Consider the following 15,054-nt stretch of genomic DNA (forward strand, 5'->3'; position numbering starts at 1 on the left):
TGGAAGGGGCTGGAGAACAAGCCTTGGCTGGTTGAGCTGGAAGGTCTAGAACATGGAAGGAGCAGAAGCAGATGAGGGGTTTCACCTTCTCTCCAGTGATGATCACCCATCAGAGACTAGAGCTCTAAGCATGGATGCCAGTCAGTATTCAGTTGCAAAGGTGGACACAGCAAACATGAACCCCAAAACTACCTCCTACACCCATGCTGCATGTTCTAGTTTTTGGGACCCCATCACTGGGACTCAGGCCTGGTGCTCAGGGAGGACTGAATAAATACTAGCTTTGGGAACTTCCCTGATGGTCCAGTGGTTAAAACTCTGCACTTCCAATGCAGGGTCAAAGGTTCAATGCCTGATCAAGGAACTAAGACCCCACATGTTATACAGTGCAGCCAACAAATAAAAAGCAAAAATAAAGGGGAAAAAAAGTTCATCTAAAAATGATTGTGTGATTAAAAAAAAAATACTAGCTTTTATTCAACCCTCACTGAAGCCCTTTGTCCCTGCCTCTGTGGCTGCATCTCCTCGCTTATAGCTGAGTCATTTGCTTCAAGTCTGGCTTCCTCCTCTGACACTGAGGACATGTACCTACAACCCTGAGGTCAGACTCTGCTGCATGTAGGAGGTACCTGTCAACCCAACATGCTTTTTTTAAACTAATAACTCTCAGGGGTTACATTTAACCTTTGAAGAGAGGAAAAGCACACACACACAATAATCTTTTGCCAAACTGAATACCTCCATGGTGGGCAAAAACTCTGAGTGACAAGATTACACTCCATCTAAAATAAAGGGTAGAAGAAAAACAAATGTTAACATGGTATTCAATATCAGTATGTATTTTAAAGTAAATAAAAATTCATAAGGCATCACCTTCCAAAATAAACAAGACTCTTCTGCTTTAAGAAACAAGCAAATCCCAGCCCTAAATCTCCATGGCCACAGCCTGCCAAGGAGGGCATCTGACGGGCTTAGGGGTTGCACTGAGGATCTCTTTACAGTTTGCAAACGGGACTTTACTATCTTGAAATAGAATGTCTTTTTCTGCTGGCAACCTCCTTCATTTTATTTTTGCAAGTTTAGCAAAGCTGGTGTAAACACCTGTTTGGGGTTGTTTTGTTTTCAGAAAGTCAAAAGTGCTGAAGAGTGTGTTTTCTTGAGAGGCCCATCCACACAGTGAGAAATTGCCTCTCTCTATGCACCCATATGTTAACCCACTCAGTAGGAGAGTGGGGCACAAGGGACTGACTGCAAACATATAGATACGAAAAGTGGAGAGTGTTAACATTTGCCAAAGTGCATGTGTTTGCAGACTCATCTACCCAACCCAACCCAACCTCAACCCCTTCCCACGAACCAGATTCAATCTTGAACTTCTTGGCTTCTCTACCCAGCACCCAGCCCCCACACCTCCAAAAAAAAAAGAATTCATCTTGATGGTTCCCCTGTTTCAGATCAGATCAGATCAGATCAGTCGCTCAGTCGTGTCCAACTCTTTGCGACCCCATGAATCACAGCACGCCAGGCCTCCCTGTCCATTACCAACTCCCGAAGTTCACAGAGACTCACGTCCATTGAGTCAGTGATGCTATCCAGCCATCTCATCTTCTGTTGTCCCCTTCTCCTCTTGCCCCCAATCCCTCCCACCATCAGAGTCTTTTCCAATGAGTCAACTCTTCACATGAGGTGGCCAAAGTACTGGAGTTTCAGCTTTAGCATCATTCCCTCCAAAGAAATCCCAGGGCTGATCTCCTTCAGAATGGACTGGTTGGATCTCCTTGCAGTCCAAGGGACTCTCAAGAGTCTTCTCCAACACCACAGTTCAAAAGCATCAATTCTTCAGTGCTCGGCTTTCTTCACAGTCCAACTCTCACATCCATACATGACCACAGGAAAAACCATAGCCTTGACTAGACGGACCTTTGTTGGCAAAGTAATGTCTCTGCTTTTGAATATGCTATCTAGGTTGGTCATAACTTTTCTTCCAAGGAGTAAGCGTCTTTTAATTTCATGGCTGCAGTCACCATCTGCAGTGATTTTGGAGCCCAGAAAAATAAAGTCTGACACTGTTTCCGCTGTTTCCCCATCTATTTCCCATGAAGTGATGGGACCGGATGCCATGATCTTCGTTTTCTGAATGTTGAGCTTTAAGCCAACTTTTTCACTCTCCACTTTCACTTTAATCAAGAGGCTTTTGAGTTCCTCTTCACTTTCTGCCATAAGGGTGGTGTCATCTGCATATCTGAGATTATTGATATTTCTCCCAGCAATCTTGATTCCAGCTTGTGTTTCTTCCAGTCCAGCGTTTCTCATGATGTACTCTGCATATAAGTTAAATAAACAGGGAGACAATATGCAGCCTTGACGTACTCCTTTTCCTATTTGGAACCAGTCTGTTTAGTTAAACCATATGTAGAATGGGAGAGAATCTGACAGACCTGGAGAAACTAAAACAGGGGGGCAAAATTCAGGGCTGCATGCGGAATTCACATTCAGACCATCTACAGGATAATGTCTTAGGGAGGCTGAATGGGTGTAGTGGGGAAGAGAAGAGAAAGCTGGGTAGCGATGGGGTGAGGATGCAATTCTAAGGTAGACTCCTCTCCAAGGAGGAGGGCTTGGAGCAGAATCAGAGTGAAAGGGAGTGGGGAGAAGTAACTTGTCCATGGTCTATTAGCTTGTTAGAGCTGAAAACTGCTTGTATCCTACTGGGCACACCAGCATGTCTGTCCAGGCCCCCACCAGGCCATACTGTCCTGCTTTTGAATTCTAGACTCTAAAGCCACCATCTTACTTGCTGGGACACCAATACCTGCCTTGGAGGCCAGGTGAATGTCAGAATTAGATACCTTGACCCAGCATTCTGTGTCAGCTTTCTTTGTCAAAAGTGGTCCTCTCAGAAAGGGATAGAGACAAGAAAAAAGTAAAAGAAGGATTAAGAGAAAAACGACAAATGAAGTATTAATTCAGGCTTAGCTGAATTCAATTATATATACAAGGGCTTATTATTTACATACCCTCCCAGCCCCTCCCCCAAATCTCTGTATTGGAAGAAAAAAGGTTTTGTACTTTAACTGAGCAACTGCTACTGTAGTCTACTGCTACTGTAGTATTTAGTTATAATCTGAATTAAATCATGAAGAAACATAAGACAAACCCCAAATGAAGGATATTGTATAAAATAATTGGCCAGCACCCTTCAAGCGTGTCAAGGTTGTGAAAGACAAAGAAAGACTGAGGAATCAGCCCAGATTAAAGCAGGTGAAACAGACATTAAAAAAAAAAAAAAAAAAGACAAACATGAGAGTAAATACAACATGTAATCCTGAATTGGATGCTGGCCCTGGTCATCAGTGGGGCAATTAGTGAAATTTGAATGAGGTCTGTAGAGCAGACAATAGTATTGAACCAATGTGAATTTCCTGATTTCCATCACTGCACTATGGTTATGAAATATGCTCACATTTCACATTTAGGGAATCTGGATGAAAGGGTATGTGCAAATCCTTTGTTCTATTTTTGCAACTTCTTGTTTAGTATTCTAACTTATGGAAATTATTTCAACTTTTTAGAAATCATTTCAAAGTGAAATTTTTTTTTTCAAAGTGAAATTTTTAAGACAATATTTTAAAGCCACAGAGTATTGGAAGAAGCAAAGAAGTCACCTTTGCCAAACAGAAATAGGCCCTCAGTAAATATTTGATGAACCCATCCACTGGGTGGAATATTTGGTCTCAACCCAAGATGTTGAGAGGAAATAACAGAAATTATTTATAACAAAACAACTAGGATATTTCTGTTTGGGAGCTATGATCTAGTGTGATCACAACAAAAACAAAGATTTTAATACCAATTTTTGAGATGCTTGATCTAAAAGGCAAATGCACACAGATATACTATAGGAGGACTGCAGGCATCAAAACTTGTTATTTCTCTCAAAGACCAAAAATGCTTCCAAGATACAGCACTTAACTATAATAGAAATTTTTGAAAGAGTGATTTCAAAAGTTTCTATTTTAGTGTTACATATGTCATATAGAGGGATACATTTCCCTCCTTTTATTAGAGAACATCATTCCAATTTTTAATACTTTCTGGAATTTCAAAGAATCATTGAAGAATGGAGATATTGTGATTCCATTGGGACTATTTCTTAGGATTTATCTACACAGCCCTTTCTGGCTTCTGCTTGTCCCATGCAACACATCATAGCAGGGCAGCGTAACTGATAACAATTATAATACGAAGAGTGATGAGCGTATGCTTGAGATTCTTCTGTTAGGTCAGGATTTTCATGCTGTACTTCTTGAATCAGCACATCTGCAGAGGACAGATTCAGAAGCATATCTTACACTTTTATATGTAACTGTCCATGGCAAGGAGTCTCTTTTCAATCAATCCCTTTGGTTTAGGGCTCAAGATAAAGGCCATCATAGGGAAAGTTCACTGCTACTTGTGTTGATAGTTGAAATGAACTTGCTGGATTTTTTTGTCAGTTTCAAAGTATCTTGGGCTGTGCCTTTTACCACTGGTCTTCTCTTCTCTTTTACTTCCCTTCCTCTCACGCTCCATTGGATTTTGCCCCACCACTCTCTCTGTTTCCTCTCCAATGTTGCAATAGGTGCTAGAAACAGAAAGGTGAACAAGACAAAGTGCCCATCTTTAAGGAGACCATAAGTAACCAGAAAAGAGAGACAAGATGGAAACAATTATGGTTCTTAGAAAATGACACTAAAAGAGAGGGAGGTTGAGGTCTTCTGAAGGTGGGAGCCACTTAGCTCTGCCTGGAGGAGAGGAAATCTTCAGAGAAGATACATTTGAGCAGAGAGCCTTGCAGAAAAAAAAAAAAAATCCAAAAACCATGGGGAGATGGTGACTCAGTGCATACATGCTCCAAGGGCAAAGTATCTTTGGGGAAAAAGGAGAGAGAAGTTTAGCATAGCTGAAGGATACTTGTGAAGCTATGTCAAGTTTTGAGACTAGCAGGTAGATTAGAGCCACTCTGGGGAGGTTATTATATTCTTCTAAAAATACGTGTTTTGGGGAATCATTTATCTAGTTTGTCACAGAAATTCAGAACCACACTTGTGAATTTGAAAGCATTTTCAGTAGTAGAAACACCATCAGAAACTGTCACAACAAACAATTATTAAGTACCTACTATTTTGAGTTGGAGGTCAATGTATTAGCTTGAATATTTCTGCTTATTACAAGCAACACTTTTAGAGAAAAGAAAGAATTTAAATTTCTCATGGCTGACTTTTTTAAACTAAATTATACGAATTGTGCTCTTCAAAATGCTTCCTAAATTTATAAGCAAAACCTGCATTATTTAAAATTTAATTAAAGTTAAATGACATTATTAAATTTATTTTAGGTCACTGTATGACACCACATTTTTCATGAACTATTTATACTCTTTATAACGCATTCAGGTTTCTGGTTCCAGGTATAATGGAGTAAGCACACTCTACCCTGTCTGTCCCAAGAAATGCAGCCATAAAACCTAGACAGAATCTATGGGAAAGATGTTGGAGGACTCTGGGAAAGTAAACAGGAGAAGAAAACCAGAATCAGGAGTACAGCCAAACCAGCAGTGGTGTTGGCATTTTGTTGTCCTCTGATGTTTTCCAAACTAGACCCAATACTTCCCAAAATCCAGAAATGAAGAGTGGCACAAACTGATGGAGTTAGAAGAAGCCCTCTAGCTTTCACTCTAGAAGTGGGAAGGGAGTTTCTTCTCAGTGTCAGGGCAGCAGTGAGGAGGTGCCTAGAATTCTTGGTGTGGGGGTGTTAGTCACTCAGTTGTGTCCAACTCGACCCCATGGACTGTAGCCCGACAGGATCCTCTATCCATGGAATTCTCCAGACAAGAATACTGGAGTGGGTTGCCATTCGCTTCTCCAGAGGATCTTCCCAACCCAGGGATCAAACCCACATCTCCTGCACGGCAGGCAGATTCTTTACCATCTGAGCCACCACTAGGGACATCTCTAATGACAAGAGCTGTGCTCCCAGAAGGGTAAGGTAAATCCCCCATCGCTCATTTTCTCACTCTGTCCTCTTATTATGAGATCCTATAATGAGTTAATCTGTGAGAAGTGTACATGAGAGTAGGGGAGTGGAAACTGGGGCTTTAGGACGATGGAGGGGAGCCCAAGGAACCAGAAAGGACCAAGGAGCTTCTAGAGTGTGAGGAACTTGGGAAAGCAACCTCATAAAGTAGTGTATGAACTCCTGAGCTTAATCTTGAGCTGAACATGCACAGATCTGATCCTTAATTGCATACCAAAGACTCAGAACTCAACTTCGACATAGACTTCTGTCTAGGTCCCTCTCAGTGGCACAGACCTGAGACTAATCAGAATAACACTACAGAGGCTTTGAGAGGGGAATGGACATTGAAATCATAACCTCCCAGAAGGCTGGGTAAAACTTGCCTCCTGAACCTGAGTGGATTGCCTAATAAGACAAAAGTACAAGGCTCAGAGTCTTTTAAAACCCAAGATGCCAAGGATAAAATCCAAAATTACTCAGCACATAAGGAACCAGAAAAATCTCAACTTGCAGGGGAAAAGAAAACTAACAGATGTCAATGCCAAAATGTTGGAACTATCTGACAAAAAAACTGTATAGCGGAGGTTGTAAAATGCACCTTACAGTCCTTTTTTACAAGTTCTCATATGAGAACTAGATCTTTTGCTTTTATTTATTTTAATTGGAAGCTAATTACTTTAGAATAATGTGATGGTTTTGGCCACACATTGACATAAATCAGCCAGGGGTGTACATGTGTCCCCCGTCCCGAACCCCTCCCCCCCCCCCACTTCCCTCCCCATCCCATCCCTCTGGGTTGCCCCAGTGTACCGGCTTGACTTTGAGTGCCCTGTTTCATGTATCAAACTTGGACTGGTCTTCTATTTCACATATGGTAATATACATGTTTCAGTGCTACTTTCTCAAATCATTCCATCCTGGCCTTTTCCCACAAAATCCAAAAGTATCTGGCCAGGCACAGAATTTAAAAATTACAGGTTATTTAGAAGACTGTTATTTAGAGACCGTTGAATGTCCAGAATATGAAGCACTTGCTGCTATAGTCAACACTGATCCATCAGTGAAACTGTAAGCTGAAATTTACTCATGAAAGGAAAACCAACACTGACATTATGGGAAATGTTCTTTACTTGCAATGTACAGTGCCTTATTTTAAAAAGATGATAACTGTGGCTTTGTAGTAGAGCCTGAAGTCAGGTAGGTTGATTCCTCCAGTTCCATTTTTCTTTCTCAAGATCGCTTTGGCTATTCGAGGTTTTTTGTATTTCCATACAAATTGTGAAATTATTTGTTCTAGCTCTGTGAAGAATACTGTTGGTAGCTTGATAGGGATTGTATTGAATCTATAAATTGCTTTGGGTAGTATACTCATTTTCACTATATTGATTCTTCCAATCCATGAACATGGTATATTTCTCCATCTATTAGTGTCCTCTTTGATTTCTTTCACCAGTGTTTTATAGTTTTCTATATATAGGTCTTTAGTTTCCTTAGGTAGATATATTCCTAAGTATTTTATTCTTTTTGTTGCAATGGTGAATGGAATTGTTTCCTTAATTTCTCTTTCTGTTTTCTCATTATTAGTGTATAGGAATGCAAGGGATTTCTGTGTGTTGATTTTATATCCTGCAACTTTACTATAATCATTGATTAGTTCTAGTAATTTTCTGGTGAAATCTTTAGGGTTTTCTATGTAGAGGATCATGTCATCTGCAAATAGTGAGAGTTTTACTTCTTCTTTTCCAATTTGGATTCCTTTTATTTCTTTTTCTGCTCTGATTGCTGTGGCCAAAACTTCCAAAACTATGTTGAATAGTAATGGTGAAAGTGGGCACCCTTGTCTTGTTCCTGACTTTAGAGGAAATGCTTTCAATTTTTCACCATTGAGGATAATGTTTGCTGTGGGTTTGTCATATATAGCTTTTATTATGTTGAGGTATGTTCCTTCTATTCCTGCTTTCTGGAGAGTTCTTATCATAAATGGATGTTGAATTTTGTCAAAGGCTTTCTCTGCATCTATTGAGATAATCATATGGTTTTTGTTTTTCAATTTGTTAATGTGGTGTATTACATTGATTGATTTGCGGATATTGAAGAATCCTTGCATCCCTGGGATAAAGCCCACTTGGTCATGGTGTATGATCTTTTTAATGTGTTGTTGGATTCTGATTGCTAGAATTTTGTTTAGGATTTTTGCATCTATGTTCATCAGTGATATTGGCCTGTAGTTTTCTTTTTTTGTGGGATCTTTGTCAGGTTTTGGTATTAGGGTGATGGTGGCCTCATAGAATGAGTTTGGAAGTTTACCTTCCTCTGCAATTTTCTGGAAGAGTTTGAGCAGGATAGGTGTTAGCTCTTCTCTAAATTTTTGGTAGAATTCAGCTGTGAAGCCGTCTGGACCTGGGCTTTTGTTTGCTGGAAGATTTTTGATTACAGTTTCAATTTCCGTGCTTGTGATGGGTCTGTTAAGGTTTTCTATTTCTTCCTGGTCGAGTTTTGGAAAGTTGTACTTTTCTAAGAATTTGTCCATTTCTTCCTCGTTGTCCATTTTATTGGCATATAATTGTTGATAATAGTCTCTTATGATCCTTTGTATTTCTGTGTTGTCTGTTGTGATCTCTCCATTTTCGTTTCTAATTTTATTGATTTTTTATTTATTATTTATTTATTTATTATTTATTTATTATTGAACAAAATAGAAAGCCCAGAGATAAATCCACGCACATATGGACACCTTATCTTTGACAAAGGAGGCAAGAATATACAATGGATTAAAGACAATCTCTTTAACAAGTGGTGCTGGGAAATCTGGTCAACCACTTGTAAAAGAATGAAACTAGAACACTTTCTAACACCATATACAAAAATAAACTCAAAATGGATTAAAGATCTCAACGTAAGACCAGAAACTATAAAACTCCTAGAGAAGAACATAGGCAAAACACTCTCTGACATACATCACAGCAGGATCCTATATGACCCACCTCCCAGAATATTGGAAATAAAAGCAAAAATAAACAAATGGGACCTAATTAAACTTAAAAGCTTCTGCACATCAAAGGAAACTATTAGCAAGGTGAAAAGACAGCCTTCAGAATGGGAGAAAATAATAGCAAATGAAGCAACGGACAAACAACTAATCTCAAAAATATACAAGCAACTCCTACAGCTCAACTCCAGAAAAATAAATGACCCAATCAAAAAATGGGCCAAAGATCTAAACAGACATTTCTCCAAAGAAGACATACAGATGGCTAACAAACACATGAAAAGATGCTCAACATCACTCATTATCAGAGAAATGCAAATCAAAACCACTATGAGGTACCATTTCACACCAGTCAGAATGGCTGCGATCCAAAAGTCTACAAATAATAAATGCTGGAGAGGGTGTGGAGAAAAGGGAACCCTCTTACACTGTTGGTGGGAATGCAAACTAGTACAGCCACTATGGAGAACAGTGTGGAGATTCCTTAAAAAACTGGAAATAGAACTGCCTTATGATCCAGCAATCCCACTGCTGGGCATACACACTGAGGAAACCAGAAGGGAAAGAGACACGTGTACCCCAATGTTCATCGCAGCACTGTTTATAATAGCCAGGACATGGAAGCAACCTAGATGTCCATCAGCAGATGAATGGATAAGAAAGCTGTGGTACATATACACAATGGAGTATTACTCAGCCATTAAAAAGAATACATTTGAATCAGTTCTAATGAGGTGGATGAAACTGGAGCCTATTATACAGAGTGAAGTAAGCCAGAAGGAAAAACACCAATACAGTATACTAACGCATATATATGGAATTTAGAAAGATGGTAATGATAACCCTGTATACGAGACAGCAAAAGAGACACTGATGTATAGAACAGTCTTATGGACTAAAAAAATAAAAAATAAAAAATAATTTAAAAAATTTAAAAAAATAAAATAAAATTGCATTAAAAATACCTAGGAATAAACTTTTTTTTTTTTTTTGGAATAAACTTAAACAAGGAGGTAAAAGACCTATGTTTTGAAAACTATTAAACATTGATAAAAGAAACTGAAGATGACTCAAAGAAATGGAAAGATATCCATTAGTTCTTGGATTTGAAGAATTAATATTTGTTAAAATGACCATACTGCCCAAAGGAAAAAAAAAAAAAAGATGAGCCAAAATTCAGACTTGTGGCCAGTAAGGACACTGTTCTTTCCTTTCTTGATGACAGGTAGATTCTCCATTGGACTACCTTGACAAATAAATTAAATGTCCCTATTTCATAGTCAGAGCTTTTCCATTTCTCTGATCTATCACTGTAGAGACCAGGTAGGGACCTCTTAAGGGCATCTCCAGTTCTTTGAATGCTGCTCTTGTTTTGCCACATTCCACAGGCTAGGAGCTATCTTTCTCTTTTACTCACATCTTTCAGCTCCAACTGCTTTACTAAGTATTTTCTGTAATAGTAGTAGCAGTAGCAGCAACAAAATCAGCAGCCTGGAGGAAGTCTACATACAGGAGAAGAGAGAAAATAGAGCTTGGGAGGGAGAGAGATATCAAATGATGATTTGACTGGTGGAAGAGTAGCAGGACTACAGGAAAGGGGGGCTCAGAAGAGAAAGTAACATGGGAATTATGTAAACTCATTACATAATCCCATAAAACTGAGATTTCCAAAAGAAAATGGAAATCATGGAAGTGTAACAACTTTGGAGCAAAGAAAATTCTTTGCTCCTATTACAAACACCCACCAGAAAAAAATAAACACTTGGGTAAAGAAGCATGCATACTTCCTCTCTCCTTGGGTGGATGTTTGTGATTGCTGCTTTTAAACCCACCTCAAGCCTTTGCCATTGGCCTGCCATCATTGTCTTGGCAGCAGAGAGATCAGGGGATGTGGGCCCAGGCACGGGCTCTCCATATGGCATGCCATGACAGGTTTTCATTTCCATTTTCCTCAAGCTCTGTGGGTACTCTGCACCTCAGTTCCCACTTGTACTCTGGATAATGAGGGGAATTATTGACAATCCCTGACCTGTCCCTTTATTTTTTTTTTTCCCACTCATGGCTTGAGTTTTCATTTCTCATTAAGAAAAAAATCAAAGAGTGAGAATTAAACACCTCTTGATTTATTATCTTACTGAAAATGGGAAGTTGAGAGTCCTGGAGCTGGCACTGAATGAAGGGCCCAGCTGATAAGATGAGTCAGCCACTGTAGGCTCCCAGTGGCTGTCCTTCTTATCTTCCCTCTTGAGAGCAAAAGGGAACAACCTCACGCCCAGAAGTACTTCGAGTCTATGTTTAGGACTCAGTGTTGTAAAACCTGGCACCTTCTCTGAGCAGAGATAATAGGCTCAAATCACATTGAGTTTTCTGGTTTGGATCTGCACTCAACCTTACTCTAGTGCTCAGTCGTGTGTCTGCCCCCATAGATGGTAATCCTCAGGTATAAAGGCTGTGTCCAACTCACCTGTTAATTCCCTACTATGTATCAGGCATATGGCAGGTTCTCAACAAATGAATGGAGAGGGTGAATGAATGCTTACATGCTAAGGTGAACTGACGGCTCTTAATTTGCATGTCTGTGTGCACATTTAGTACTACCCTGAACTGAGAGTCTCTCAGTGGTGTCCAGCTCTTTGCAACCCTATGGACTATAAAGTCCACGGAATTCTCCAGGCCAGAATACTGGAGTGGGTAGCTTATCCCTTCTCCAGGGGATCTTCCTAAACCCAGAGATAGAACCCAGGTCTCCCACATTGCAGGTAGATTCTTTACCAGCTGAGCTATCAGGAAAGCCCCACCACAAAAAGGAAACAAAGAGTGTATGACGATTCCTAAAATAAATTAAATGTAGCATTGCCATATGGTCCAATGATTTCAATAACCTAAATAAACCTAAACAGGTACTTGCACACCGATGTTCATAGGCAGCGTATTCATAATAACCAAATGGTAGAAGCAACTCGAATGCCCATTGACAGATGAATGGATAAACAAAATGTGGTATGTGCAAAAATGGAAAATTATTCAGTCTTTAAGTAAGGAAATTCTAACACAGGCTACAAATGGAGGTCCTTTGCGAACATTATGCTAAGTGAAATAAGTCCAACACAAAAAGATGAGTAAGGTATGATTCCACCTATCTGAGGTACCCAGAATAGTTCAATATATACCAACAGAAGATAGAATGGTGTTATCAGAGACTGCTTCTATTTGGTATGACGGGAAAATTCTAGAAATGGATAGTGATGGTCGTTGCATAACAATGTAAATGTATTTAATGTCACTGAATTGCACACTCAAAAAGGATTAAAATGGTTATGTTTATGTGTTGTATATTTTACCACAATGAGAGGGGAAATAAAGCAATATTCATTTATTATGCATAATTCCTGAATCAGTCAAGAGAACATCAATGCTGCACATATAGCTTGTATCTAGTTGTATGTGGAAAAGGAGGCCTACCCTGCATGGTCACACAATTTTGAGGGGACATGGGCTAGTTAGTTCCTAATAGCTGTGCACTGCCCTTTTGCCCATTTGTTTCCACAAGAAACCCACTGGCTTTCCCCCCAAGCTTCCAAGGCTAGAAGTTACAGGAAAATCTCCCTTGCCACTTAAATTGTACCACGCACCTGAGGATTACTCGCTAATCACTGCAGACTATCTTCCAATGGACAAAGAAACAGAACTTATTTGAAACAGTGAACTCAGTCTAGAGAAGCCGTGTCACACAGGGAACCAGAGCTCAGTCTTACAGAAGGGACAGACTTTGAAGTGCAACTCTCCAAATGATTAGTTATGTGGCGTTGGGAAAGTCACTTTAAGTGAGCCTCAGTTTCCTCCTCTATAAAATGGAGACCTACTATGCCTAGGGCTTCCAAGCTGGCACAGTGGTAAAGAATTTGCCTGCCAGTGCAAGAGATGCAAGAGACAAGCGCACACGCCCATGTGAGCACACGCGCGTGCGTGCGCGCGCACACACACACACGATGCTACCTCGTACTGTGGTGCTAAGGCCTAAATGAATTAATAAGTGTTTAGCAGAGTGTTGACAATAAAAAGACATTCAATGAATACAATTTTCATAAAAGAGATTCATTATTGATGGTATCAAGAATAGGGGAATGAAGTCATATGTGTCACTGCTGCTGCAGCTAAGTCACTTCAGTCGTGTCCGACTCTGTGTGATCCCCATAGACGGCAGCCCACCAGGCTCCCCCGTCCCTGGGATTCTCCAGGCAAGAACATGGAATGGGTTGCCATTTCCTTCTCCAATGCATGAAAGTGAAAAGTGAAAGTGAAGTCACTCAGTCGTGTCCAACTCTTCGCAACTCCATGGACTGCAGCCTACCAGGCTTCTCCATGGGATTTTCCAGGCAAGAGTACTGGAGTGGGGTGCCATTGCCTTCTCCGATATGTGTCACTATGGGAGCTTAAATAAATCAGCTCTACAATCTGACTCTTGCACAGGCCAGCCAGTCAGGAGGAGCCTCAGGAGTGAGCAGGAACACCAGCAGGCTATTAAATGGGGATTTCCAGGGAGATGTGCAGTTCTTGAACAATCCTTTTTACTGTCCCTCTCATTCCCTAACTCATTCCTTAATCTGTAGATAGTTTCTGTCTCTGCTGATAGATTTATACTTTTTTCTCACATCTATTAGAAAGTGTACCCATTCGCGCTCAGTAAATGTCTTTAAATCTATGAATCCAAAAATGTTAGGATTATGTTAATATAATGCCAAGTAAACAGAAGGCCCATTAAGAAAGTTGTAGGATGAAGTCATTCTCATCAGTATGATGGTTTGGATGACCTTTGACCATACAATAATGGTTCTTCCATGATTTCCGTCCATCAGTCTAATTCTCATACTAATAGTGCTGACTTGGATTTATTAACTTTAATTATTTTCTCAATTTTAACTATTCAGGTGCATCCTCCCAAAACCTGGAGAGATTTATAGAAAGGTAAGTGGAAAAGGGAGGGATATAAGAAGTTGTTTTTAGGTTGGGTTTCTATTCTGAAAAATTAAAAAAAAAAAAAAAAACTCTCTGTTATTATCCAGTAGCCACTTATACTGAACATCCATAACTTGTTAGTCACTCTCCAAACACTGGGAAGTTTTCACTTCTTGGGCCAGTGACCACAGGATATGGTTAATTTACATGTATACTTTCAAAAGGGTCATAAAAATGTATACAAAGTGAGTAAAACTTAGGTCTGGCCCAAGTATCTGAAAAAGACAAAAAAAGACTGCTTCTTATTCCTGCTTTATGAATGAGAAAACAAGTTTTTGCTCATATTTGACTTAAAATTCATTAGCAAGGCCTGGGGTGTCCAGAATAGGAACCTTGAGAAATCCTTGATTTTTCAAAGTTGACTATGTCCACAGCTGTCATAATGTCCTACACATCTGGACATAAGTACCTCAGGAAACTGATCTGGATTTACTGATGACAAATATTGTGAAAGATGGTAGCGTGTCCCCCTACTGGAGACTTCAACCTACTCTAAATGTAGGTATGTATTTATGTGGTCTTTTCCTAATGGAGAAGTGAGTTAAAGATTATAGAGAAGAGGGGAAGTGGGAATGGAGACACTAGAATGAAAGAAAAATAGCAAAAAGTTACCCAGAGGATGGCCATTTAAAGATTCTTTCTCATATTGGTTGGTTCCAAAGCTAGGTTTCCAAGTGTTCGATATTCAACTTCCATCTATGGTTTCTCAGTTTATCTAGGAACCAGCTGTTGGATTATCCAGCCATTGTCATATATGCCATGATTGGAAATGATGTCTGCAGTGGGTGAGTTACTAAAAAATGTTTGGAAGGTTCTTTGAGTTTCCCCTCATCTCCACTCCATTATAGTAGCCTGCTTCCCTATCTTAACAAGTTCTGGACACATGTCGACTCAATAGAATCAACCTGTAAAGCTGAAAGACCCTCTGAAAAATATCTGATCCCATTAATTCTTTGCTCTGCTTCACAACAAATGGGTGTGTCATGATCAAC

General features: G+C 39.8%; 1 protein-coding gene across 2 annotated transcripts in view; it reads left to right on the forward strand.

The window, feature by feature from the left end:
• Positions 1-15,054, forward strand: part of AOAH (acyloxyacyl hydrolase) — a 184,766-nt gene that overhangs the window by 130,774 nt on the left and 38,938 nt on the right. For both annotated transcript variants that reach the window (XM_015469383.3, NM_001078096.2), the window contains 2 exon segments: positions 13,975-14,011; positions 14,773-14,847. In XM_015469383.3, the coding sequence (XP_015324869.2) occupies positions 13,975-14,011; positions 14,773-14,847 (112 nt within the window).

This window comes from Bos taurus, chromosome 4 (genome assembly GCF_002263795.3).
Source record: "Bos taurus isolate L1 Dominette 01449 registration number 42190680 breed Hereford chromosome 4, ARS-UCD2.0, whole genome shotgun sequence".
Taxonomy (NCBI): domain Eukaryota; kingdom Metazoa; phylum Chordata; class Mammalia; order Artiodactyla; family Bovidae; genus Bos; species Bos taurus.